Below are 25,567 nucleotides of genomic sequence, written 5' to 3' on the forward strand. Positions count from 1 at the left end.
ACTCTGAGTCTCATGGAAAGGGATAGAAAAGAGCAACAGAACGAGAACCTCAGTAGGTGTACATAGAAAGTAAGTACAGCAGAATGAAGTTTTTTCAGGCTGTGGAATAAAAAAGCATTTCCTCTGCCAAAATAGAGAATGAGGTAGCAAGAGCAACAGCTCAATGATCAGCTGCAGAGATTTTCCTGCTAGACTCTGTGCAATTTAGGGTGAGAGCCCAGAAAGATGCCCCAGGGAGAAACAGGTCCCTTTTGCTGGTAAGAGTCAGTCAGATGATCAGAAAGCCACATGCTCCAGGAAAGAAGGCTGCCCAAATAGTGGCTGAGCCACCATTACACTGTGGTGACTGTAATGGCAGCAGCATAGCAACGTGTCAGCTCCTTGGCAGCTCTTTAGTTACCTACCAGCCACAGAGAAAATGGGTTAAAAGAGAAGTGGGGCTACTGCTGACCAGGTCTGGACACTGTTCTGGAGCTCATGCCCAGATCCACTTGGGGTAAACAGTGAAGTCATGTGAAACCTTCTTACAGCAGTTCTGCACAGGGTTGGGCAAACCTTTCTGGTTTTGGCTCAAGGAGGCTCCTATCGCCCAAACCTCACTCTGAGAGTTTGTTTCAAATACACATAGGTCCACCAAGCAGAACCATGGCCAAGATCAGCCTGGTTGCACATCAGATGTTCAGATGGTTTCTACCTCAAATCATAAATCCCACTCTGTCATCTGGAACAGAGCCCATTCTGCTCAAACCTCAGCTTGCAGGGAAAAGTTGACTCCAGTTCACAGAAAGGTTCACAAATCCAGCCTGTGTTCTGGGTTTGTAACAAACCCTCCAAAACAGGTAAAATGGCCTTGGCTTTAGGGTTCATCTGGACCTTGTTGCCAGAGTCATGGTGTCATCTAGTGGTGACAGCTTGTATGGGCACACACACGGTACCCACCTCCACTTCACAATCATCCCTACAGAGTAGTGCAATTGCAGGTCCGGTAAATGCCTTCCAAAGTACACCACCTTTTTCAAAGGCACAACAGCTCCACCATTTCAGTAAAAGCCATTCACACCTCGAGGAGAGCTTTTTGCAAAGGCTCCCAAATAAAGTCAAGGGCAAACTTTGCATCACTTCTACACAACTAGAAGACAATCTCCTGGGGAAAGGTCAAGCCACAGTAACTTTGAGGGACAACAGTCAGCAGCAAATTCAGTTGTGAATATGTTTTACATTCAAAAGTAATTTTCAGTAAAGAAGTTGCATCTCTTGAAATGTCCCTTTTACCTATATTTTAATAATGCTCAAAAATCACAGTAATAGATACAAAAGGAAAAAGGGCTCCAATTTCAATTTGTACTTTGAGAGCTCTCTTGCAGTCACACATGCCCACATCTCAAGAAAGGGCAGCTGATTTTTGGGCTCCAAATTTATGTTGTACTGGGGGCAAGCTCAAGAACAGTGCAGCTGAAGCAGTTCCCAAAGTCACAGAACACCTTTTGCAAGAGATCCAGTGTCTTGGGTCTCACTGCAAGCATTTCTAAAGGGATTTGACCCACCATATATTCTGTGTGGGAGTTCTGGCAACATCAGTTCCTTCTCGGTGAAGCTAGGAACTGATGTACCCGCTCTTAAACCTAGTCTCATTTGAATTCAATGAAATATAAGCTTAGGAGTTTTACCTTTCAGCTAAGACAAAGTAGGAACACAAAAATGATTGGTTTTCCAGGCTCAGCTGATGAGCAGGAACAGAGACACCATCAGCTCCTGAGTTCCCATAACCTCAGGCACTGAGTCACTTGTCCCACAAGCTGATACGAGCTGCAGCTCAAAGAAAAGAAAGCTCTGTTCAAAATGGAAGAAGGATCACAGTGTCAGCAGAGAGGCAAGAAAAAATTGCCAATTTCAGCACTGTCCTGGAAATGAAGTGGGTTTTCAGGTTCCTGAGGTCTATCTGAGGTTTCATCATGGATCCAGCTCAAGTGCTTCCTTGGCATGTTTGTCTTCTTACCTAGAGCTTAATCCTTCCCTCTGATCTAGTCTTTCTGTCTGTAAGCTAATGAGCTTGAAATTACTGTCTATTTATGTGTTCTTCTGGGCTCTGATCTGTGACACAACCATAGCTACAGCTAGATTTGCTTCTTTCTTTATTGTCTAGAGTTGCAGCCTAAAGGCCAGGCTTGATGCTAAAAACAATGACATTCAAATTCCAGTTTATATGTGGGGTAAGAGGGAGAAAGCACTTTCCAGAACCCTGGTTTCTTTTGGCATCTATCCTGAGACACTGAATTTTAAGCCTGGTAACAGCACAGACCAGGGCTATCTTCATGGTAGGGGATTCCACATACCCTATTCCACCTTGGTCACAGACAGCACAGGGAAGAGTTTTAACTACTACTTACCTGGACTCAAAATGACTACAGGAATTATCCATCTACCCACTAGGTCTACCATGAAGGTGAAGCCAAAGGCAAATTTCTCAAAGCTGAGAGAGAATGCTCAGCTACTGTTATGTGGGGCAGGTTTTAATTTTTAGTAAATACACAAACCTAGAAATAACAGATAACTTACATCAGAGCCTGCATACAGAGTACCTTTCACTCCAAAGAAGCTTTCCAAAAATGTGCATGCACAACAACACAGAAACGTAGCCACCTCTGGAGCAGATTACAGCTGCTGCTCATCCAATACAGTGTGATAACAAGGAGAGCTACCACCACAAACCTCTGGGTTTTTGGTAAATGCACTATGGATTTCTGCATGCTTGCTATACCAGAGGACGCCCATATATTTAAAGGCTTCACCTGACAACAATGCAGAGCCAGCAAAACACACATTTCCTTTTTGTCCCTTGGAAGGTCAAAAACCTCTCCAGCAGAATATGCTGGAATACAAACAGCGAGGCTCTTGAGCAATTTCATATCTGATATTCAGGTACTCGCTAGCTCTACCACTCAGTGCGTGCCGTGACAGATCTGTCACAAGTAAAGGTCACGGCAAGGTTTTCCCTGCCAGACTTGCCGGCTTTACAGGAACGGCAGATTTGTGCCTCCTCAGTTGCTCTGTCCTGTGTCCCAGGCACGGTGGCTTGTTTTGGAGTGCCCTCTGCCGCCCAGCCCGCGGGCCTGCGAGCCTGCAGGGAACGAGGCCGGGACCGAGATCTCGGCTAAGCACGGACAGCAGTCAGCGCCATTCAGCTTTACGTGCCCATGAGAGGCCCTCACCAGAGCCGGGCCCTGAGTTCAGCACCTGGGTCTGACTGCCTGAGCTCGAAAGGTTTGCAAAGCACTGCCACCCACCAGGACTGCAGAGACAATTGATTTTCAGGTCAACTCTACCTCAGCTCATCTCCTACACCCCACAAAGCTCTTGCCCAGTTCTCATCTGGGATCTGAGGCAGAAAAAGCAGCATATGCCCCTTCCACTGGCACTGCTGGGATTCTTCCTTTGCAGCCATAGGAGGCAGCTTTCCTCTTCACTTCCACCCAGCCCACCTCATCTAAGTGATGGGTAACTCCTGTCTCCAAAGGAAAATAGGAAAGCTGACTAGTCCAAGATCTGGGGAGCCATGAATCCCTTTGGGAGTCAGCAGGCCTCTGAAAACTGCACAGAAGGAGTTTCTATCCAGGTGATATCAGGTATTTTAGAAGGTTCTGTTAACTTACAACCAATAGTACCAGGCAAAATTCTTTAGTCACTCCATCATCCTCACAATTGCAAAAGTCCTGACCCTACCCTTACCCCTTTCTGTTCAAGCTGGTGCAGGCAGCCAAACCTGGCACCAAGACTGAAGTTTCTGACTCCCAATGCCAGAAAATAATGTGATTTTTTAACTTACCTAGGTTAAGACAGTTCTTTGAATAAAGTTCTTTTAAGCACAACACCCATAAGTATCTTTATTAGATCACTCACTCATGTCCCATCAGCTACCACATAGGCTCAGCACTGTGCTGCTCAAGGAATAACTTTGCAGTATGTACAGAATCCTCTGTGAAGTGAGGTCAGGTACTGCAAAGTCATTTGGTCTGTGCTGCAGAGTCCTGTGAAGTTCTCAGCAAGTGAATGGTTTGCAGGTGTGCATGTCAAGATGCACCAGCCTTCATCTGAGTGCTAACAGCAAGCATCTTAAAATTTTTGAGATGTGGCAATCAAAATGTAACTTGCACTGGGGAAGAGAACTACATGCCAGTAATATATGATTTTACCTCTTATTTTTGTTATCCAGAGTCAGATTCTTCTGTGAGATACTGCTCCTATACCTCTACAAGGATGGAATTCCATGAGTCTTCCCTTCTTACATCTGGATAGAAGTCACCACTCCACATGTTCACTCCTAATCAATACATACAGCTAGAACTGTCTCCTAGATTTGCTACAATTCAGACATTTACTCCTCTCTAATAGCAGAGCACAATTTATTTTGTCAGGCTTGTCACTGCAAAGCTGGGACTACTTTCTTAAGAACAGACCAAGACACAATCCTAGCTCTGCCTGTTACCCATGAAGGGTTTTTAATTCCAAAAGGTGTATGTGCAGCATCAGGGTATGTAGCAGTCTTTGTGTGGGCACTTATAACTTCCAGTTGCCTTCCCCTTTTGGCTGCCATGATTTCCTTGGGAAGAGATACCTGAATACAGTCAGGCAGGTAACCTCTCCCTTCAGTGAACTGCCAGCCTTTGTTGTTTGCCTGTGTGATTACTTATGTGTGTTACCCTCCTGTTCTGCTCTCCCCTGTCAGACAGCAGAGCCACGTGGAACATTTCTCACTGCCACAGTAAGCACAGAGGCTCCCCATGGCTCTGCTGACGCTGGAGAGGTCTGTGTTAGAGTAACATGACTCCCAGCAACACTATCACTGCTATTAGGCCACTGATATTGTACCAGAAATAAACACAAATGCATCACCTATAACTACAAAGCTTTAGACACAGGGCTGCTGCAGTGACAAGGGCCCAGCAGAAACCCAGTTCTTCTGGGGAGGTTGTGCTAGTTACTAAACCAGCTGGTGCCAGGGCTGCACGTTACCAGAGCTCATCTGCTCCTGCCAGCTAAGTAGCTTATCTAATAATTACACCATGTCACCTTACCAATCTTGCTTCTTTGGGAGTATAACCTCTGAGGCCTCCCAAATGCAGAATCCTTACAGAAACAGATGAGGCACCAAAAACTCATACAAACCAACCCATAAACTCTAGGTAACAGTGTGAGGCAGAGATCCTTCACTTCCTTTGCAGATGTCAGTAACAAGGTTCTATCAGAGAGCCTTTATCTAGAAAGGATCCCTTTCTAGGGTGCATGCGGTGATTTCAGCAGATTTCAGTCCTTGTTACATGAAACAAGCAAAACTGCCAGGTCTTAACATCAAACAGCACAGGCAAAATATTTTTCAAAAAGTCAAAGAATCAGCCGTGCTTGAGACTATATGTACATTCAGGACAAATTGTTTTGTTTGCTGCCATGGTTTTTTGTTTTGTTGGTTTGTTGTTTGTTGGTTTGTTTGTTTATGGTTTTTTGGTGGGGTTTGGTTTTTTTGGTTGTGGTTTTTTTGGTGTTTTTTTTTTTTTTTTATAGCATTCATGTGGAAGGAAAGGGAAAGGATGGACATATTTATGATACAAAGGAAAAAAAAAAGAAAAGTCTCATCCAAACCATTCCGTTGGCCACAATCCCCTCCCCCTCTCCAGCATTTTTCCAAAAAAAACTGTAGCTCCTCTTCCTGTGTTGACTCATTCCACCGGCTCCTCCACAGAGCTCCCAATCCCTGCCCACATCAGCCCTGATGCTGGGTGCCTGCAGGGGGTACCCCGACCCTGCGTACCAGCCAGAACATCACACAGGCACGTTGTGCTAACGGAGGTGGATTGCTGAGCTCGGTCTCTAACATACATAATGAGATTAGCATTTGAATAGTGCTGATCAAGTTACCAGTAGCTCTGAACCCCGGGTCCATCAGATGCAAATGAATCACTATAAATTTTGCTCCTTTCTTGAAAGCTCTTTATATGCATGGCCAATGCAGAAAGAACTGCAGTGGGTATTGGCCCAGGAAGTCTGTATCTCACCATGACTGGGAATTTCTGAGAGTGGAGAAACGACAGGAGCATCTTTCCCTAAAATTTTATTTATTTATTTTTTATGAGCAGGTTTTTCTCCCCCCCCCCTTTTTTTTTTTTTTTTTTTGATGTGTCTTTTCTCTTAAGGCTGCACAGGCACCAGGACATATTCTGGCATAAAGTTCAGAGACAAAATCCTTCACAGTACCTTCATGTAGCTCTTAATTCTATCTGTTTTAATTACCTGAGTAACTTCTCAAAGTCCTGCCAGTCTCCATGTGTCAAGGACATATGCTTCACTGGTGGGAGGATGAAAGTGAGGTAAGTCTGTGGTGTCTCCAGCTGCACTGATTCGGTATCTCAGAAGCACGTGCAGTATTGTGGGGCATCTCAGTATTCTCGCCTCCTCAGTCTTCCTGGAGGAAGATACAGTACACAACCCATTCAGGAGGAATCTTCAGGGTACTACCTTGCATGATTAAATGTAAACAGCCAAATCCCCTCCGTATCTCAGTGGACACCCAATTACAGGGGAGTTTTGTCCCATGTCTGTCCAGCAGAAAGGAACCCTGAGGGGAGGGGAAGAAAGCACAGTCAACTTGAGAAAACGAAATCCGCGGATGTCAGGTGTGCACCTGACACTGCAGTGAGAACAGAAGTCACAGGAGCCTATAATTTCTGCTAACGTGGAGATTTAACCCATTTGCAACATTCTGCAAGATTCATAGCAGTACAAACTGATGCATCCATGATACCTCAAATGCAGCCATTTGAGGTTTTAGGTTTTTTACTGCAAACGAGCTTGTTCTTACAGTAACTACACTCAATTGACTTCAGCTGCTTTCATTTCTCTGAACAGACTTGAGAGAAGAAAGAAAGACACAGCAGCTCTCCAGACAGCCTGACTGAAGCAAGCAAGCACTGTGAAGAACACTCAAACTCATTCATTTCCTGATACAAAACCCTGGATGGCCTTAATTGTATTCTGGGCATTCTATGCTAGAATACACACAAATTGCTATGTGGTCTGAGATCTGCAAATAGGAGTGACTTTCTGATTACCAGAGCTCCATTTATTATTTCTAATATTATTATTCACTAGCTAATTACTCACATCTAGCCCTAGATATTTTTAACATGGTACATTTATCTTGAGGTGCAGGAAAGTACATGCACATAAGTACTGACTTGAATTAACAAAATATTAGAACTCCTCACCACCTCCCCTAAGAAGATGCCTTCACATCTCCTCACTCCACCTGCTCCTCATTAAAGGAAAGGTGTGAGGAAGTTTACCACATTTGTAGTGTCAATCAGCTCCTTTCCTATGGAGCCTAAATAGGTTCAAGTAGCCGCAGGCACAGAGCACCAAAATTACTCCATGTCCCAGTTGGTTATGTAATAAATCTGAATTAAATCAATAATTAAAGCAGTTCTTGCATGCTACTTCTCCCTGATGAGCCTCCAAACCTTTTTGGAAAGCCAATGGCACCTCCCCATAATGAGAAAAGGGGCTCACTTTGCTGTGAGCCACCCACTGCACAGGCAAGAAACAAGACACACTTTAACACCCATGGCAAAAGCAGGTGTAAATTTTGAATGCAGCACACAATGGAAAAGGGGCAGGCCTTCCACTGCACCATGCACAAGACCCACCCTGAAGGTAGAGCCAAAACACGTTGCCCTGGCTGCCCTCTCTGAGGCTCCCTGAGCTGTGAGCTCAGTGATGCTCCCTTCTCTGCAGGGACCTCCTCAGTCACCCTGGCTTCGGGCTGAAGAGCTCCTGCTGCCTCGACCCCAGGGACACGCCGGGAGACTAAAAGCTGACTCAGAGGTGCTCAGAAATGCACACTTCCAAGGGGAAGGCGTGGGCACAGCCATATCATCGACCTACCATCCCCTCAAATGCAGACCACCCTGACCTGCCGCAACAGCCCAGCTTCTGAGGAAACCGCCGGCCCCAAACCATGCCCCTCAGGGTAACAACGGCGCCCCAGAGCCTGACCGTCACGAGAATGGAGCGGGGCGTGCCTCACAGCACAGAACCCCACCCCAGGACAGAACCCCTCAGGGCCGGGCCCACCTCACGGCAAGGCCCCGCCCCAGGGCTGGGTCTCTCTCACGACACCTCCGCCCCTCAGCGCTGTGCCATCCTCGGGGTGCGGACCCGTGACCGCTCACCCTTTGTGCTTCGGAATAGTGTGTCGCGTCACCCTTCAGCCCTCAGGGCTTGTTCTCCGTTCTCTCTCACGACGCCTCCAAACTTCACCCCTGGGGGCTGTGTCCCCCTCAGCCCTCGAGGCCATACCCCGTGTCGCCCTCGCCCCTCAGGGCTGGGCGCCCGTCAGGGCTGTGTCCCTCAGGGCTGGCTGTCCCTCAGGGCTGGCTGTCCCTCATGGCTGGCTGTCCCTTATGGCTGGCTGTCCCTCGTGGCTGGCTGTCCCTCGTGGCTGGCTGTCCCTCAGGGCTGGCTGTCCCTCATGGCTGGGTGTCCCTTATGGCTAGCTGTCCCTCAGGGCTGGCTGTCCCTCAGGGCTGAGGCCGGCCGCCCCTCGCGCCGGGGCTCGCGCTGGCGCAGCGGCGGGGGCCGCCAGGGGGCGCCCCGGGGCCCTGCCCAGGCCGGGCACTCCCTTCCTTCCCTGAGGGCACGACCCGGACACTCGGAAAAGCACCCAAAAGGGAAAAAAAAGCCCTAAAGAGGGGAAAAAAATCCCCTGCAGGGGACAGCCCCTGTGTAGAAGAGCCCATGTAGAAGGACAAGCATGTAGATAGGGAAAAAAACCCCAAAAGACCTATGTCCCAGCCCAGGATAGAGGTCCTTAGTCAGCAACACTGGGCAGCTTTACCTTAGTCCTACATTCCAGCTCTCGCACTAAACATTTATTTTACGAATAAAAAATGTCACTTGAGGTGGACAAGCAGCTGAAGAAGAAATTAGATTTCTCAATTAGAAAGAAAGGGCATAATATCATGAACAGTGCATAAATGTGCAGATTGATGTATATACACTAAAAACAGCACAGGGCAAAACATTTGCAACAGACACGAAGTCTAAGGTCTTTTATTATATTTTATAGATTAAATATATCTTCAGTAGAGTCTCTTTTTAAAACACACAAAAGGAAAAAATACATTCTTCATGTACATATGAAATACTGACCATGTAGTAGGGACCATGTACAGTGCAAAATATGAACACAGCTACATAGACATCACCACCGTGGATGATTATCAAGCTTTTTCTACAGTAAAATTGGAACAAGTTAACATTTCTGTTTCCAAAGAGAAATCCATACCCTTCCCTTCCATGGCATTTTGTGCGATTGTGCAGGAAAGGGTTTAATTTACTTTTTAAAGATACTATAAAATCCTTGCATTGCATGAAATATTATCGAACTCCTCAAGCTTTACCACTGTCACACATTCACAATTGTAATACAATTTTTATTGTGATTGCAACCCAACTCCAAACATCCAGGGAAAACCAGTAATATATATAACCTGGTATAGAGAAAGGAATGAATCAGAACTGATTGTTCCAATGGTCAGGAAACATGTAGCCAACATGTACACACACATACACAGAGGGTGGAAGATAGCGAGGTGTGACAGAGCATGTCCTGTTTGTCACAAGTTTGGAGTGAGGGCACGGGGTTGCACGTCTCACTTCGGCAGTGGATCTCTAGTGTCTAGTAGGGGATGTCATTCTGGTAGTACTGGATCATGTCATATGTTCTACTCCTAGAGAAGAAAAGCAAACCAGAAGTAAGGAAAAGTTTAAAAAAACACCACGCCCATTGTCAAGAAACTTTCATCAGGATCCCACAGAGACAAAACATGGGAGAAGGAAATCAGCTGCTAATCAAAACTAGCCCTCTATTCTTTGAAGGCATTGTGAAGGGCCAGTTACTGTTATGGACAGCACAAAACATCCTGCTCTTGTTTAAAATAGTATAAAAAAGTATTTCCACGCTTCCCCAGTGTGGCAACAGCATCAGCAGCTTGGATCCTGTGTTTGGATAAGCCACAAGCACATCACATGGCATTCACAGTTTGTTTTAAAAGGAAATGCATAATGAATGAATTGAGATCATCAGGGCTGCATGGAGACAGGATTATGTGGAAATAAAAGTCATCTTAATTAAGGAGAATGCTAATAATGAAAATAAAAGTGCAGGGGAAATAACAGCATTAACAGCAGCATCTCTGATGAGTGACTGAGCAAACAAATCTCAGCTTGTTACAGATAACTCAATTATGCATGGGTAGAGGTTATTCAGGTCACAGATTAACCATGCCACAGGTAGAGAAGCTCAAGCTTGACAGAACTAAGCTGGTTCTGGCCATTCACACAGCACATTCACACAGTCTTCACTCCCCAATACTAATCTAAGATTCTGAGCAGGTGCACTAGTGAGCACTGGGACCTCCATTCCAGTGGTGCTGTATCTGAGCCAGTGAGTGGCACTGGTCTCAAGATGACCCCATATGGAACTATACAAGAGTTTGTATTAGACTCTCCAATATACCCCACAAAGTCTGTATTATCTAGCATAATAAAACATGCACTTAAGATGTTTAACTATTACATTTATTCTTTAGCCTAACCAGCCTTGCTATTTGACCATCCTGGACTTAAGTCCTCCTTCCCAGCACAAAACAGAGGAGATGCAGCACATTCAGAAACCAAGCTGAAACCAACCTATCCTGCACTATCTGGATATCAACAACTCAAAAATTTTTGGTATCTGACTGGTAAAACTCTGCTTTCCAGCTCTGCTCAAAGCCAGATGGCCTTCCTTTAGCCATAGGGAGAAGACATGCATAGAAGCCAAACCTGTTGCTGAGGAAACAATTCTGGATGATCTTGATGATGAAAGTTGCAGCCTCCCTTTCAGTCATGTTGGGGCTGAACCTGTGTCTATATGCAGCAAATCACAATCAAATAAGAGAATATTAGTGAGGCTTCCTTTGAACGTGGTACAAATGTGTCTTTGCACAAGCTCAGGAGGTGTGATTTCACTTCCTGCAAGTACCTACTTCTTGTGAAACCACTTGGTACAATGACATAACATTTTAATAAAAAACATTTTCCAGTTCACACATATTGCTGACTTACTTCAGCAGCTTGATTGTCTGCCCTCGGAAACAGGGCAGCCCTGTATCCAACATCAGCGTAACCAGTGAGACCACAGCATCCATGTAAGGCCTAGAGAAAAAGGACAAAAACATCAGAGCATTCGAACTCCTGCAGCCTTAGCAGGTAGAGCAGGCAAGCTGAGGAGTTCAACGAGCTGGATCCCACCTTTTCTGTAATTAAATTAACACAGATAATCCTCTTACATTTGCTGGTGAAGCTATACCATTGCTTGCAATCTGTCACTTTAATTAAATGTCACTCCTTTATGCTGGACTGTCAGATACTCAGAATGCTGCAAGATGAAGTCTCACAAGGATTATGCAAAGTAATGCTTTAGCAAACAACATTTCTTTGGCATCAGAAAGGTGAAGCAGTGCACCAAAACTGTACAAAAGGCTGAAACCAGCAACACCACACAGGAACATACTATCTTTTAATCTTAATTACTCTGGGTAATTCTTTGCTACATCAGCCCAGTTTCCCTTCTCCTTCCTGTCCTCTTGCTCAGAATATTTATTATCTACCAGACTATTACTCTGCTACTCGAGTGACACATTTGCTTTGCCACAAGAACTTTGTCCAGACTGTTTCCCCTCAAGGAGCCAAAATGATCTTGATTCCAAGACAGTCGTTTCTTATTGTATTAACAGTGCACTAAATTGTGTGAGGGAATGTTTGAAACATTTATAAACTGACTATATAAAACTTTAAAATATAACATAAGGACAGAAAAAATACAACACAGATAAGCAGTAAAATGGCAGGAATATTACACTGTTTTAAAGTTTGCAAGACTACCAGGCACAGACTCCCTACAAATCAACATTTGTTACTATTTATCTTCTCATCTGGCTTTGGGCATGCAAGAACTTCCACTGTGAGCAGCTAAGAACACCTTACCTGACTGCCAGATAGCCTCTGACACACATCTCCATAAACCATTTGAATGGCGTTGCCTCCATTTTCCCTCCCATTATCATCACCATCTCATCAGTCAGTTTAATGTCAGGCTCCCAGCCCAGATTTCCACCAGGTGAGCTTTCAAACATGAATCCAAAATCTGTGCACAAAAGATAAACTGCCTCATAAGCTTTGTTGGTTAATTGTATGTTGTTAAAGCTGACAGAAGCAAGAGATGTGGATTGCATGTATTAATGCAAACATTTTAACTGCAACTGGAAAAAAGCTTCGGTGAAGTGCAAGAATACCAACAAAAGCATCATCACCATGACCTGAGAACAGATGTAAGAATGGTGACATCAAATAAACTTTTTGTTTATTGAAATATTTGTGCAGTTCCAGAAAAGCAAAGCTAAAGCAGAGGTTACAGCCTCACACAACTATATAACTTTACTTGTCAAGTTTAATTCATACCCTTGCAGTGATGAAAGGAAACCAAAGACACATTTCTATAATTAAACACATACACACACACACGTATCCATGCATGACTACACAAACATGTGTCATCCATACATTTGTGGGTATACTTTCCTGAACCTGACAAAACTTTCCAGAGCTAAATTTACACAGAACAGCCAACACAAACACACAACACTTGGCACGAAGGCATGAAAACCTTCATGTATGTTTACAAACAGTGAAACCAGTATACAGATGGATCTCACAGGGGAAATGGCTTACTGGCTGTTATCTGCAACACTTAAGAGCAGAAAGCAAAGGTAATAATTGACATTCAGAGGGGCATATGACTGACCAATATGAATGATGTGTCCCTGTTTGTCCAGCATGATGTTGCCATTGTGCCTGTCTTTAATCTGGAGCAGGAACAGGAGCAGACTATAGGCAGCCATACTGCGGATGAAATTATAGCGGGCCTGTACAAACAACAAATCAGAACAACTTAAAGAATTCAATAACTCTCCATCAGGAGATGAGACTGACAAACAAAGCTTTTCTCTTTTTTTCCATTCATGATTAGTTTGAAGCGATGTCCAATGACATTCTCCATATATCTATAGCTGCAATTACTGCTTTAGCTAACTCACTAATAGCTAAAAATGGATTATCAGCATCAGGAACTAGACACAGCATTATACTAGTCATTTTACAATTATTTGTCATTATTTCTTATAGGTAGAATGTTCCTCAGTTGATTTTTTGCTATGCTTGCCCACTGATATTTTACCTTCTGGAATGCAAGGGTAGACTCATCTCCATATTGCCTTGTAAAATAATCGTACATCCCAAAGTCTGTCTGCCTGCCCAGCTGGTCACGGGACGTGCAGTCAGGAATGCACTCAATAACACCACACTGGAGGGGAAGAAAAGGAAGACGTTTGTAAAGCATGCTCCCAAATACATATTTTGTTCATGGCTCTTGGCAGTCAGATAGGTTCTCTGAGAAATTTGGGGAAGCCTATAGATTACCAAATACAGAATTTCTAGTTTATTAATTTTAAAAAAGTATATCCTCTCTTTTAGGATTTCTATGCAACTAAGACAAACTCTGTGACTTCTCACTACTTTGCACAAAATAGTCCCAGAAATCAAACATTTGCAAGCAGCAAAATTTCAGAGCCAAAAGCTTTAGAAAAGCAGGAAACAGGAGAGGAAAGACTCTATTGCTGGCACTCCAAATATTTGGCATAAGTAATGTGGGCAGTACTTCCTTGTAGCATGGAATTTTTATGTGTGCTGGAAGAAAGAATTTTTTAATTAGAAATTATTTTCTACAGCGCTACATTAATTTCCCACTTACCCCAGGAGCTGTGGCCACCACTCTGTATGGAAACACAAAAAGATCCAGGCCTACCAGCTGAAATATGTTCTTGAAGAGATCGATGATTTGTAAAGCTAACATGTCCTGTCAGACAAGAAAAAAATTGCACAAACATTACAGGGGTTACAGGTCATAAACTTGATTATAAACATGCTCTGAAGAATTCTGAAGTGCACATTAATTTAAGCAGGTGTGCAGATGTGTGCCTGTGCATGCACTATGGGGGAAATCAAAAAGGGAACTGATAAATGCTGTGTGAGTGGGCAGCAAGAAACACTGATGATTTAACTGCTGACCTAAGAATGAACTGCCTATCACCCTTTGATAAAGGGGCTATTAATAACTCCAGGGATAATAACCAGCATTGCCTCTTAATCAATCAAACTTCAATGTACAAGATCCCACCTTAGGAACTAAAGCTATATTACCAATAGCTCAATTGAGAAATAAACTCTAAAAAAATATTTAAGTCTTGGTAAACCTGTCTTGACAGAATGGCCTTTATTTCCAAACCAGAATTTCTCTAGGGGTACTACACAGTTCTCCCTCTCAGTCCACAACTAGTGGAGATTACCAAAGTTCCAAAGAAAAATATTTCTATATTAAAATTATTTCTTTCTTATGCATTATCACCTACAAATGTGTCTCCTGTAAGTGCAAAGCCCAACAGCTTTGTACCTGTCTGCAGTCATCGCCCACTTTAAAGATTGCTGCCTGCCAGCAGACCTTCTGACTGTCCTCATCCTCTTCTTCACTTTCATTGATGGAGTCAGAGCGACAGCGCAGACCTGCAGCAAGAGAAACAAGCAAAACCCAGACATGCACTTTAATTCCTAACGTTCTGTTGTGACAAGCCCTCTGCACTCCAACCCACAGCATTCCACTGCAGGTGCACCACAGGTATTTCTGCCTTACAAGGTAATTATTGTAAGATGGTCCCCCTTGTCTTCTGGAATTAGAACATCTCACAGCAGTGTTTGTGATTTACCTGATAAATGCATTGAGCTAGTCAGCTGGAGACTCCCACAAAATGTCTTGTGAGAGAAAATCTGCCAAAACCTGGATTTTGCTACTGTCTAAAAACCCAGAAAAGGCCAGTGATTTATATTTTAGTCTAAAGTAACTGTTATAATTTCTTCAAGAGCCCTATGTGGCTTGCTTCTTGGAACTTAAAACAAAATTAAGTTTTCAACATTTTCTTCTCTCTTCCTTTGGTCCAGTTCAGTTTCTCAGCTGAACCATTTCAACATAGAAATAATTTTTCTGCAGTGGTACAGGTCACTAAAAGCAGGCAGTTTTAAAGGAATTGCTGACTATTAATTAGTAGTGTCAATGATTAAGTTGCAGTTACTCACCTTCTTTTTCAAGCTCACTGACTCCACATCGTTTCACTTTGAATTTGGCCAGATAGGGTGCTTTTGCTGCACTAAATTACAGAAGAAACAAAGATGATGATGAGTGCAATTAGCCAAACAAAAATTTATACAAAAATACTTGAATGTCATTAATTAACTTAACAAGTAACAAGTACATATATATATATATATATAAAAATAAACATAACAAGAGCATGGTACCTCTGCATAGGAGTTCCTGATTTGTAATCAATATCCAGAACAATTGCTTCAGGATTGCTGGGCAAGTAACAGCCTGCAAAACAGCAGACAGCTGAGAACAAATCCACTGGCTAGTGAGACAATGCAAGCTGGACAATAACTGGTGTCAGTGTCTACAACTTCAGTACATAGTTTTGAATTAATGTTAGAGAGGAACTGATAATTACAGTCTGGGAGCCATGAAGGATGTGGTATCCTTTGCATTAGTGAAAGGTTTCCAGAAACTAATAAAATACAGTTTTGAGCTAATACTGCAGAACCTGTACCACAGAAAGGTACAGAGAGGACATCTCTTACAACAGTCCTGAATTAGATGTGGCAGCAGCCCCAGTGGGCAGTGCCCTCAGCCACCAACACATGGTACAAGGTCTGAGACCTGCCAGAGGTCAGGAAAAGCTTTCATCAAACTCCATTTTAAAGAGAAGATTCAGGCTGGGAAAATGTATGTTCAAGATTTGAGAGTACCCTCAGATAATGACATTTCAAGGGAATACCTAATGGTAGAAAGGGGAGAATTAAAGGAACTGGACATGCTTCATTCTTGAGATAACAAAACCTCTCAGAAACACCACGTCTTTTTAAAAAATAAGGTGGCAGAAAGCAGAAGAATTTCTTTATCCTTCCTCTTTAGACACACACTTCTATTTTTATCCACTATATGCATTATCTAACTTGCTTTTGGGTAAGTTTTGATGTACCATATAGAAATTATTGGATGGACAAAAATATTTGAATTTTTTTTCAAGAAAGAAACAACCGAACAAGAACAACCACCAAAACTGAAATCTCTACAAGCCACCACTCATAGGGATTTCAAGATTTGCTTGCAGAAAACAAATAATCATCTTGAATGCAAAAGCCACAATTTTATATGACTAAATCCCATCTTACCAGGCTGCACTTTCACCTCAGACAGAGCACTCAAACAAGCTTTTTTTCTTTCATCTCCTTTAGGGAATGGCCTAGAAAAATGGATTACCTTTTAATTATCTGCATATTATATATTACTCTAAACACTAGCCTCAAATTTGTTTCAAACTTACACAAACACAGCACAATTTCTGAAGTACAATTCTTACTTGATAATGGCTGAAACATTGGTGATTTTATTAAAGAAATCAAACTCCCGTTGGTAGAACTCCTTGGCTGGGCCAGACAATGAGCCAGTTATCTCCTCCACTAACTGCTCCAGAAGCTCCCCAATGTCAGCTGCATGTGAAAAAAAGAAAGCATCGGTGTCAGAAGCTTATTTCAGAAAGTAAAATGATATGGGTGATGGAAATCAGCACCTTTGGATAGTATTCAGAAAAAGGTATTGAGGGAATCAGCACCCCGTCTCTCTTGATAGACTCTATCAGGCACTGATGCAGAATGGGCCCTACCTTTATAAATAAAAGAGAATTTTCCAGCTAAAAGGATTGTTCCTGACCAGCAAGAAGCAGGAAGAAGATTTAGTCTGGACTGGGAACAGGAAAGGAGTCAAGTCAGATTATGTTTCAATGTACTCACGATCTTTTTGATGTCCTTCTTCATCCAGGTAGATATTAGTTTTCATGTTCCAGATGAACTGGTGAGCCAAGAGCTGAGATTTGGAAGCTGCCCACAGGATGTATTCCCTAACGTAACCCATCTGCAACCACATGCAGACCAGTAAGGATCAAAGTTCTACAATTCTGACTCAATATTACTGCTTCTAACAGCTATTCTTCAAACCCAGAAAGTGTTAAATGAATGCAAAGACCTCTGCACCCTCTCACTTTGCTAAAAAGACATGAATAACAGTGTATTTTAAAAGGTAGCAAACTGATCTTAAACTACTTTCAGCTTTGTTACTGACCTACTCTGTTATTCTAATCAGCCTTTCCCCACCTCTAGGCCATTTTCCATCTCTTCTTTTTGGATTTCAAATCTCTTTGAGCTCAGAGCATCACCTTCTATGTGTACAAAGCACAGTGTAACAGGGAGACTGGTCTTGCCTGGCATCACTATGTGCTCCTGTAACACCAGAAATCTACACAGTGTCACAGGGACTGTACAGTTTGGTGGCAAGAACTGCATGTGCTGGCACAGTTCCACTGAAATTCTGGAAAGTAAGAAGACACTTATGAAGTTGAAGTGTCCAAGAAAATCATACTCCTTCCAGCAGCCACATTCCCTTTCCTCTACCTGCAACTACTTTTGTAGTCTTTAGGTGTTCCTAGAGGTGTTTGATTGATAACAACAGACAGGTGTCTGATGTTCATGCTCTGCATTGCAGAGTTCTCAAGGAATAACTGCAGTCAGTCACCTTCACTATGGGACAGGAAATGTTCACCTGAAAATAAAGCACTGACCAGAGTTCACTGCCTCGCTGGCAGGTAAAATGATCTCACATTAATGAACTCTGAACTTGGTTGTCAAGCTTTACTTTGGCTTCTGCAAGATAAGGCTGAGATCTGATTTCATACATGTGATAGAGCACAAGACACTCCTGGAGTCTTCTCTGGCTAACTTTACAGCAAAATAATTAAGGGTAATGATTTAACTTCATTACTGGTTGTCTCATGCACACCTCCAAAAGCTCTACTCAGAGTCCTTACCTGGGGTTTCCCATAACAAAATCTCTTTCCTGACAGATAAGCTACATAGCCTTTCTCAAGTTTATGTGTTCATAAAAGAGGTGTAACCAAAACCAGCCAGCCTCTAGAGACAATAATTTTTCTTCTATGTATTCAATATAGGATAATAATAAGCAGCATTAGATTGCACCTAATTTTTTGTTTACTTACTGCTATAAATCTAAAAACTGCATTAAAAATCTGTTTTCTTCACATGCAGCTGATTCATAATCTCACCTTGTCATACCGCAGTGCCTGAACAATCTGTGGAATGTAGAATAAAATGGCATCCTGAAAGAGAAGGGATGGCAGGGTTTTACTGTTTTGTTTTAGTAGTCAGAAGGGAAGATGAGTCACATACACAGAGAAAAGCTCCTTTCAGTTAGGTGATAAACAAAATCCCACTGCCTCTTCATTTTAAACTATGTATGTAACTCTCTCAAATCTAAGTATTATTCTGTTTAGTTACTCCCTTCAAAAATGTAATTAATAATCATATACTTCACAGTCCTAATAGAAGCCTGACAAGCTTTCTGCTTTCTGCTGCCTTAGAAGAAACAACTTTGTCATTGAAAGAAGAGGCAAAAGAGATGATTTGAGAAAGGCTGTCTGAAGAATTCAGCTTAGTGTCATTTATAACAAAGCTGCAAACACATGGGCCAGGTTTACATGGGACAATCAACTTCAAGTTTCTATCCCACTCTGTGCACATTCTGCAGTGTGCTATGCCCATTTAGCACATGCCTCTCCATGGCATTAAAATGAAACTTGTGGCCACAGTGACCAGGACCAGAGCTTCCCCTGGCGTGTTGAGGCTTTCTTGGAACTCTTCTTACCGGAGGGAAAGATCTCAGGACTTTGACTCCGTACTGGGCTGTCAGAGGATGGGGTGGATACATGCTGGAGAAGTAGGACAGGCCAGTTGGTGGGTCTGTGGGTGCCCAGCACAGGACGTGGCTGAGCTCAGGTGCATCAGCATCAATCGTGTGCCAGGTAACCAGGTACTGAAAAGGCAGGTCAGACACATTAGGGGTTTGCAGCACTCACTGATGTGTGGGTACTACACATCAGTCAGTAATGCTGTCATCTAGCTCCCTCCAGCAAGGCAAGTGAAATATGGAACTTTTTTTTTCACAAAACTATGGCTGTTTTATCTAATGCATTTTTTTCCATGGAAACCTAGCTGTTGGAATCACCTCACCTCCCAGAACACCAAATGAAGTTACTAAAAGTACAATCCAGGAGTTCTTGCACAGGGAGAAAGAAGAAAGGATGAGACATTTTGAAAGGTTCCATTTTCCTGCCATCTATTTTACAGCTGATGTACAGAACACAGTTCTGACAAGACTGTCCCTCACAGGACTGAAGTGCTCTACTGCAGATCAGCATGATAAACCTTCCTCACTTTCAGACCTTGGCCTCTGAATACACAGAAAAGGTTATGCTTGAAATAACTTCAGCAGCAGCACTCATCACGGCTTGATCCAGTGATCTTTTCACTTACTATGCCAAAGGAACAGAAATGGTGGTTGAACTGCAAGTGATGAGTTTTGAGCCATTTGGTGTACAGTGAGAATACCCAGAAGCAAAATGTACAATTAGCTACCATTAGCTAACTGGCTACCTCCTCTTACTGCTGTGATTCTGCTCTCAGCATCCTATTTGCACAGCTGTTCTGTCTTCTCTCCTACCAGAGATATGGGTAGCACTAGAACATACACTGTGCTAAGTCAGGACTGTATTTTCCAACATATCTGAGTGAAATGGGCCTCCTGGGACCCTGTAACAGTAAAAATATTCACAGGTACCTTTATAGCCTCAGGAACATCACTAACAGCTCCTGGGTCCAACCGGACCAGACGAGTCACTTCTGTTCCAATAGCTTCAGTGTTCTTAAACCTGAGTATAACCAGGAACACAATAGCATTATTAGAAAATTGTGACAGCTTCTTCTATTTATCTGAAGATGAGAACAGCAGAAGGCAGAAAACTATATGCTCAATAAACAAATAGTCCAGCTATGAAATAACATACCCCAATATGCTGTGGAAAGGGGATTCTGAAACAACTGGTCTTCATCCAGTGCTCTTGTATAAACCAGTTGTATTTCAGCCCACTTCCACTAGTGGATTCTTGGCTGAAATATTCTGTCTGGGATTCTACAGCAAGCAGTGTACAGAACTCTACTTGGCAAAAACTATCACTGTCGTAAGGGGGAAAGAATTTCCTTTCCCTTCTAGAGCCAACTATGCTAATTCTCCTAGAATAGTAAAGTGCAAGCAAATATCTAGCAAAAACACTGCATTCCAAGATACTTTTAGCACTGCTTAAATGCTATGCTTGCTAATGGGCTGAATGCTATTAAAAAACAAACCTGATTTCTTCTGAATCAAACACTGTCTAAGTGCTGTCAAAGAGCAGTTGGTAGGAAAGGCAGGTGGACTTCATTAGTGACTGAGCCAAATGAGTCTATTAAGTAATCTAGTTCTTTTCAAAGGTCTCAAACAGTTGTGACAGTATGCAAGAGGCTGCAACCAGCAGCAAGTGCTATCAGTATGTATTGTAAATACTAACTCAACTTCTAAGGCAGCAGTAATTGCATCAGTTGTTTCTTTTGAAATATCTCACCTGGTAGGCAGCTGCACAGCAAGATAAGGAGAAATGCTCCAAGCCAGATTCACATTATCCTTCCACTGTTTCTCACTAAGACTGATGTATTTAGACCTCCAGTTTGCCACACTGCTCTCTCCAGTTTGATCCAACTCTAGCTCAGGGGAAGACAGTGGATTGTACCATGTGATCAAGCGTTCTATCTCAGTAGCCTGAAGGAAACAGGAAAAAGAAAGGGTTTTCTGGAAGAAGCAAAACATTCCCAATCTCATACTTTAGTTTATTTATCCTACAACAATAAGAGGGTCTAAGAAATTCAGGCAGTTTGTCCATCCTTCTGATGACTCACCAGCAATGAGAGCAGTAATGTCCTGCGCTTCATGTAGTACTTGTGCAGCTGTGTCCCCCTGTTTGTCTTCTTGGACATTCCTGGAAAAAAGGATTAAAAAGTTTTCAGTGGCCATTGTTCAGTAGGTGAAACTGTACTTTCAAACTGTCCACAGCTGGAAACATGAACACATGAACTGAATAACCACAGGACACCTGTAACTTAGATCAGAGTGGAGGCAGGAAGTCAGCACTGCAGCCACTCATTGTGCAGGTGTTCTTGGAATATATGGAGTACAACAGGCTACAGAGACATTATTGTAGCCAGCAGTGCATTCACTTTAGGAACATGACAGTCTTCTAAAAAGAAAAAGCATGTAGCTCTAAAACTGCACAAAAATACAGTCCATGATCTAATGTCACTCTGCTGTCCCCAAAAAGTACTAGGGGCATGTTTCCATGAAGCAAAAAATTTCCTTAGAGGATTTCCATACAACTTGATCTCTTCCAGTCTTATTTCTCATGCACAACAGAATTGAACATTCTAACAAAAAACTCAGGTGATATTAGAACTGTCCTGCTTGTTATCAGTGAAACTTTTTCTGCCTTCATTTTTCAGAGTTTGGCACTGGTAATTAAATACCCTGCCAGAATATGAGCCTGATGTTTAAGGTAAATATTGACTTTAAATATCTGAACATAAACTGTGCTGTAAAATTGGCTGTAATGAGCTGGTTACAATCCAAAAAATACCTGATTTTTTAGATATGGTTGACATGCCACTGGACAAAGGGTAAGTATTTATCCATCCTTGTGTAGCCTGTTGCCGAGATCCAACATTGATATCCAGGTTGCTCCTGGTGTCTTGATTATCTAAGAATGGAGCACAGATGTGATGTAGAATCCAAAGAAACCAGACACTTTTAAAAGGGCACTTAAAGGAACTCACCAGGTGGCACAAGTTGGCTGGCAGTCAGATACTTCTTGTCTGAGAACATTGCTGTCCAAAACTTGATCAATATGCTGATATCCTCACGGAGCCTCTTTTCTCCTTGTGTAGGGAACTTTGAAGGACAACTTGAAGAAATCACACAAATAATGCAATATTTAATGCACTGGGGGGGGAAAAAAACTCCCAGCAGTCAAAAACCCTCATCAGCCTAATCAAGTCATACTTTTTATTCTGACTGAAATCTACAAGGATGAGACCACACATCACTACATTTTATCCTCATGGCTTTATTATCTCTGACTGAAGAGCATAAACTTCCAATTATAGCTGAAAATTAGGGCAGCAGTCTGTCAGCATCCTGGATTCATTTGAAAGTTACTATTAAGATTGAGTGACCTCCTCACATTCAGACATTCCTATCAATTAAATTTTCTTTGGTGTGTGTGTCAAATGTTGAAATAATCAGATTCAGTGTGTCTGTATTTTGAAAACAGTGAAACTGTATTTCAGCCACACATACTATAACAGGAGTTCTTTAAGCCTTATAAATCTAGATACAATTTTGAGCATTGAATAAACTTCAAATTAAGAAAAAAAGGGAAAAGAACAGAAACATTCCTGCTTCTTAAATCATACATAAAATCTGAAACTAATATCTAAGTCTCTTTGAGATAATTTATGAACCATATTTAAGCTCAAGACAAGTTTCTGTTAAAGTGGGTAAAAAAGGAAAGGAAGAAAAATCACTAGAAGATAAAACCAGCTGCTGCTTTGAAGTATCACTGAAGGTCCAGGAAAAACACAAACACATTTGCAGTGAATTGTTTTAAATAAAAGAGTACCTGAAATAATCAAAGGCAGTTGAATAAATCTTTTCTCTCAAAACATTTCGGATAGTTGCATTTGGAACCACATCAGCATGCAGCAGAGACAAACCCAGGGTCAGCAACCTAATAAGCAAAACAGAGAACAGAAATGTTGGCTCTCCCAAAATGGTGACCAATACAGCACCATGCAAAGTAGAACTACAGCTGTAAGTGTAGCCTGGGAAGTGTCTGTTTCAGAGCTCTTAGCAACCTATTCACATTATCACCAGTCTGTTTTAAAGCTGTGACTGCTTAACCACAGAAAGTGAAAGCCTTCAAGTCACAAAAGGTGAAAGTAACTGATGAAGCAAAGACTAGATTCATTACTAGATCCACGATATGGGCTATTCACTATATTAAATCATCCCATGACGTTTCCTGAAACACCAAAAAAGTACTTTCAAGCTGAAGTGATCAGCTTGGACTACAGAGCTTAGACTGCATCACTGCAGGCTTTTAAAGCAATTCTCAGTTAAACATGTAGTGTTTAGTTGTTTTCTTCCATCTCCCCATAACCTCATTTCTTATTTCTGTGATTGCAGAAGGAGAAACCCAAGAGCACTCACTTAAACCGGGGCCCAATGGCTGCCACGTGCCGGTTCAAGCTGCCTTTTGCCCCCCCGATGTTCAGGGACAGGGAGCGCTGGAGCAGGCTGGAGAAGATCTCGATTTGGTCAGAACTGCAGTATTTGGCTATTTCAAACCTCTGCACCAAAAACTGAGAAAAAGAGACAGACATACCATGCTTCCTTCGACCTTTCTGAATTTCAAACCCCACCCCTAGACTTCTCTGTTTCAAACACCTTTCTCCCCCTCAATGATAATGTCCATCTAAACAGAGTGTCTCTCCTGGCTGTGAGCACATGACTCCAGTCCTTTCCCACATCACAGCAACAGGAAATACAGACTGCCACAGGTGGGACATTCAGAAAAAATACACACCTCTATCCAGATGTAATGAGGGGTCACCTCTGGTGGACAGGGCCTTGGCTGGCTCTCCTCTGAGGCTGCTAATGGATCTGCTTCTTTCTGCTCCGCAGAAAACAGCCCAACTTTCTGCTCCACTGTCATCTGCCAGGCTCCTGCCATTTCCCGCATGAACTGCAGAAAGGAAGGTGACAGTGCTTCTTGTTTCAAGAGCATCTTCTCATATGAAAAGCACCACCTCTCCCCACAGCACACACAAGAACCTACTACATCAATTAAAATTCACTGCAGTGCTGAAAGAGGCAGAGACAAGTCTATACATCCCACCTGAAAGAAAATGTTTCTTTCACATACCACATTACAAAAGGAAGAGAGACTCCCCCAGAATCCCAGCTAGTAATAGAAAGATTAAAGGCAGCAGCAGCCAGGCAGTGTATTTTGTTGAGGAGACTGAACTGTTAGTTCAGCCCACACCATCCATCCTCCTGCTCCACTAAAGGTTGCTGCCTCCAACAAGAGCCCAGCAGGGACAAGCACACGCCAGGTTCCTGTGACCTGCAGGACACAGTTTGGCCCCTCAGCACACTGAACACACTCTGGCTGATCAAGCACAACATACAGATGGCACCTAATTCAGTTTTGCTCTCAGGAGCAGCATCCTCTGTAGTAAGAGGGCTGAGCAACCAAAGGTGCTTCTCTCTTCTCCTCAACCAGATACAAAGACCTTTCCCCAAATGCCCAATGGAAAAAAAAATGAAACTGATGCTTAAGAAATTAACCATTGAAACCTGCAAGTAAACTCAACTAAGTAAATTCAGATGGATGATTATCTCCAGCAAGTGAAACACTTGGTGCTCCCTAAGCAAAGCAATTACCAGAGGCAGCTTTCTCAGCTGCATGGACTGTCACTGCACCATGCTGAGTTGCTTTATTACTATTACATTGATCCCCATCTCAAAAAATACAACTGGTTTAGCCTGTTACAGGATTAGGACATTTGCAAGCCTATGTTTTTTGTAATGGTGCAATACCAGATACCAGAGGCTGATTAATGAGCAGGGACACTGATTTCTCCTTGTTTCAAAAAACCATTCTATAGTTTGTGATAGTATAGAGTCAATTCATTAACAGGTCAGGCATCTCATCAGCAAAGTAAATTCTACAGCTGGGATTCTATCAGGTTTCTTTTGCTGTAACATTCATGCTGTTGAGAAAGGTCTGCTTCCCACAGTCCACCTCGTGGGGGTGCTCAGACTTCCAACAATACAGGAGCAGAGACTTCCTGGCAGGCTAAAGTGATTAACAGTGCATTTAAACATCCTTGACACAGATTCACAATATCTGTGAATCTCCCAAAATCTTCTCTCTTGCCCCTTGCAGGGGCAGAGAAGGAGTAGTTAAATCACTTCCTACCGGCACTTCTATTCCATTCTTGGCAGCAAGGAGCCACTCCCAGCAAGCAATTGCTGTTTCCATGCCATGTTCATTGAACATTCGCAGGGGTCCCCAACACAGATGATGAAGGAGCTGGGGATCACAGTCTGAAAACAAACATTCACTCAGATTTCTCCAACAGAACAACTGCTTTCCACATCAGCATGAAACTGGTGTGCACCACAGGCAATAATCAGTTCCTAATAATAAATAGCTTTTGGTTTAAGGAGGCTTTTCCCCAATATAAGCTTAATAGAAAAAATTCAAAACACAGTTTTGCTGCAAGTTGATGCATACTGGGTTGGTATATGGATAGT

The 25,567-nt window shown here is 42.7% G+C and overlaps 1 protein-coding gene across 2 annotated transcripts in view; it reads right to left on the reverse strand.

The window, feature by feature from the left end:
* Positions 1–9,070: 9,070 nt before the first annotated feature.
* PI4KA (phosphatidylinositol 4-kinase alpha) overlaps positions 9,071–25,567 on the reverse strand; it is a 53,585-nt gene continuing 37,088 nt past the window's right edge. For both annotated transcript variants that reach the window (XM_041410057.1, XM_041410056.1), the window contains exons 32-55: positions 25,230–25,357; positions 23,832–23,990; positions 23,456–23,607; positions 22,866–22,973; positions 22,021–22,148; positions 21,825–21,944; positions 21,094–21,173; positions 20,763–20,956; positions 19,943–20,033; positions 18,971–19,138; positions 18,372–18,425; positions 17,047–17,167; positions 16,617–16,746; positions 16,429–16,499; positions 15,499–15,571; positions 15,277–15,347; positions 14,600–14,709; positions 13,901–14,005; positions 13,328–13,453; positions 12,896–13,016; positions 12,079–12,238; positions 11,158–11,247; positions 10,876–10,959; positions 9,071–9,779 (exon numbers count right to left, since the gene is read on the reverse strand). In XM_041410057.1, coding sequence (XP_041265991.1) covers positions 9,728–9,779; positions 10,876–10,959; positions 11,158–11,247; positions 12,079–12,238; positions 12,896–13,016; positions 13,328–13,453; positions 13,901–14,005; positions 14,600–14,709; positions 15,277–15,347; positions 15,499–15,571; positions 16,429–16,499; positions 16,617–16,746; positions 17,047–17,167; positions 18,372–18,425; positions 18,971–19,138; positions 19,943–20,033; positions 20,763–20,956; positions 21,094–21,173; positions 21,825–21,944; positions 22,021–22,148; positions 22,866–22,973; positions 23,456–23,607; positions 23,832–23,990; positions 25,230–25,357 — 2,696 coding nt within the window. In that variant the 3' untranslated portion in view covers positions 9,071–9,727. The remainder of the gene's footprint in view (positions 9,780–10,875; positions 10,960–11,157; positions 11,248–12,078; positions 12,239–12,895; positions 13,017–13,327; positions 13,454–13,900; positions 14,006–14,599; positions 14,710–15,276; positions 15,348–15,498; positions 15,572–16,428; positions 16,500–16,616; positions 16,747–17,046; positions 17,168–18,371; positions 18,426–18,970; positions 19,139–19,942; positions 20,034–20,762; positions 20,957–21,093; positions 21,174–21,824; positions 21,945–22,020; positions 22,149–22,865; positions 22,974–23,455; positions 23,608–23,831; positions 23,991–25,229; positions 25,358–25,567) is intronic.

The sequence above is a fragment of the Onychostruthus taczanowskii genome, unplaced genomic scaffold (assembly GCF_017590055.1).
Source record: "Onychostruthus taczanowskii isolate IOZ18803 unplaced genomic scaffold, ASM1759005v1 scaffold32, whole genome shotgun sequence".
Lineage (NCBI taxonomy): Eukaryota > Metazoa > Chordata > Aves > Passeriformes > Passeridae > Onychostruthus > Onychostruthus taczanowskii.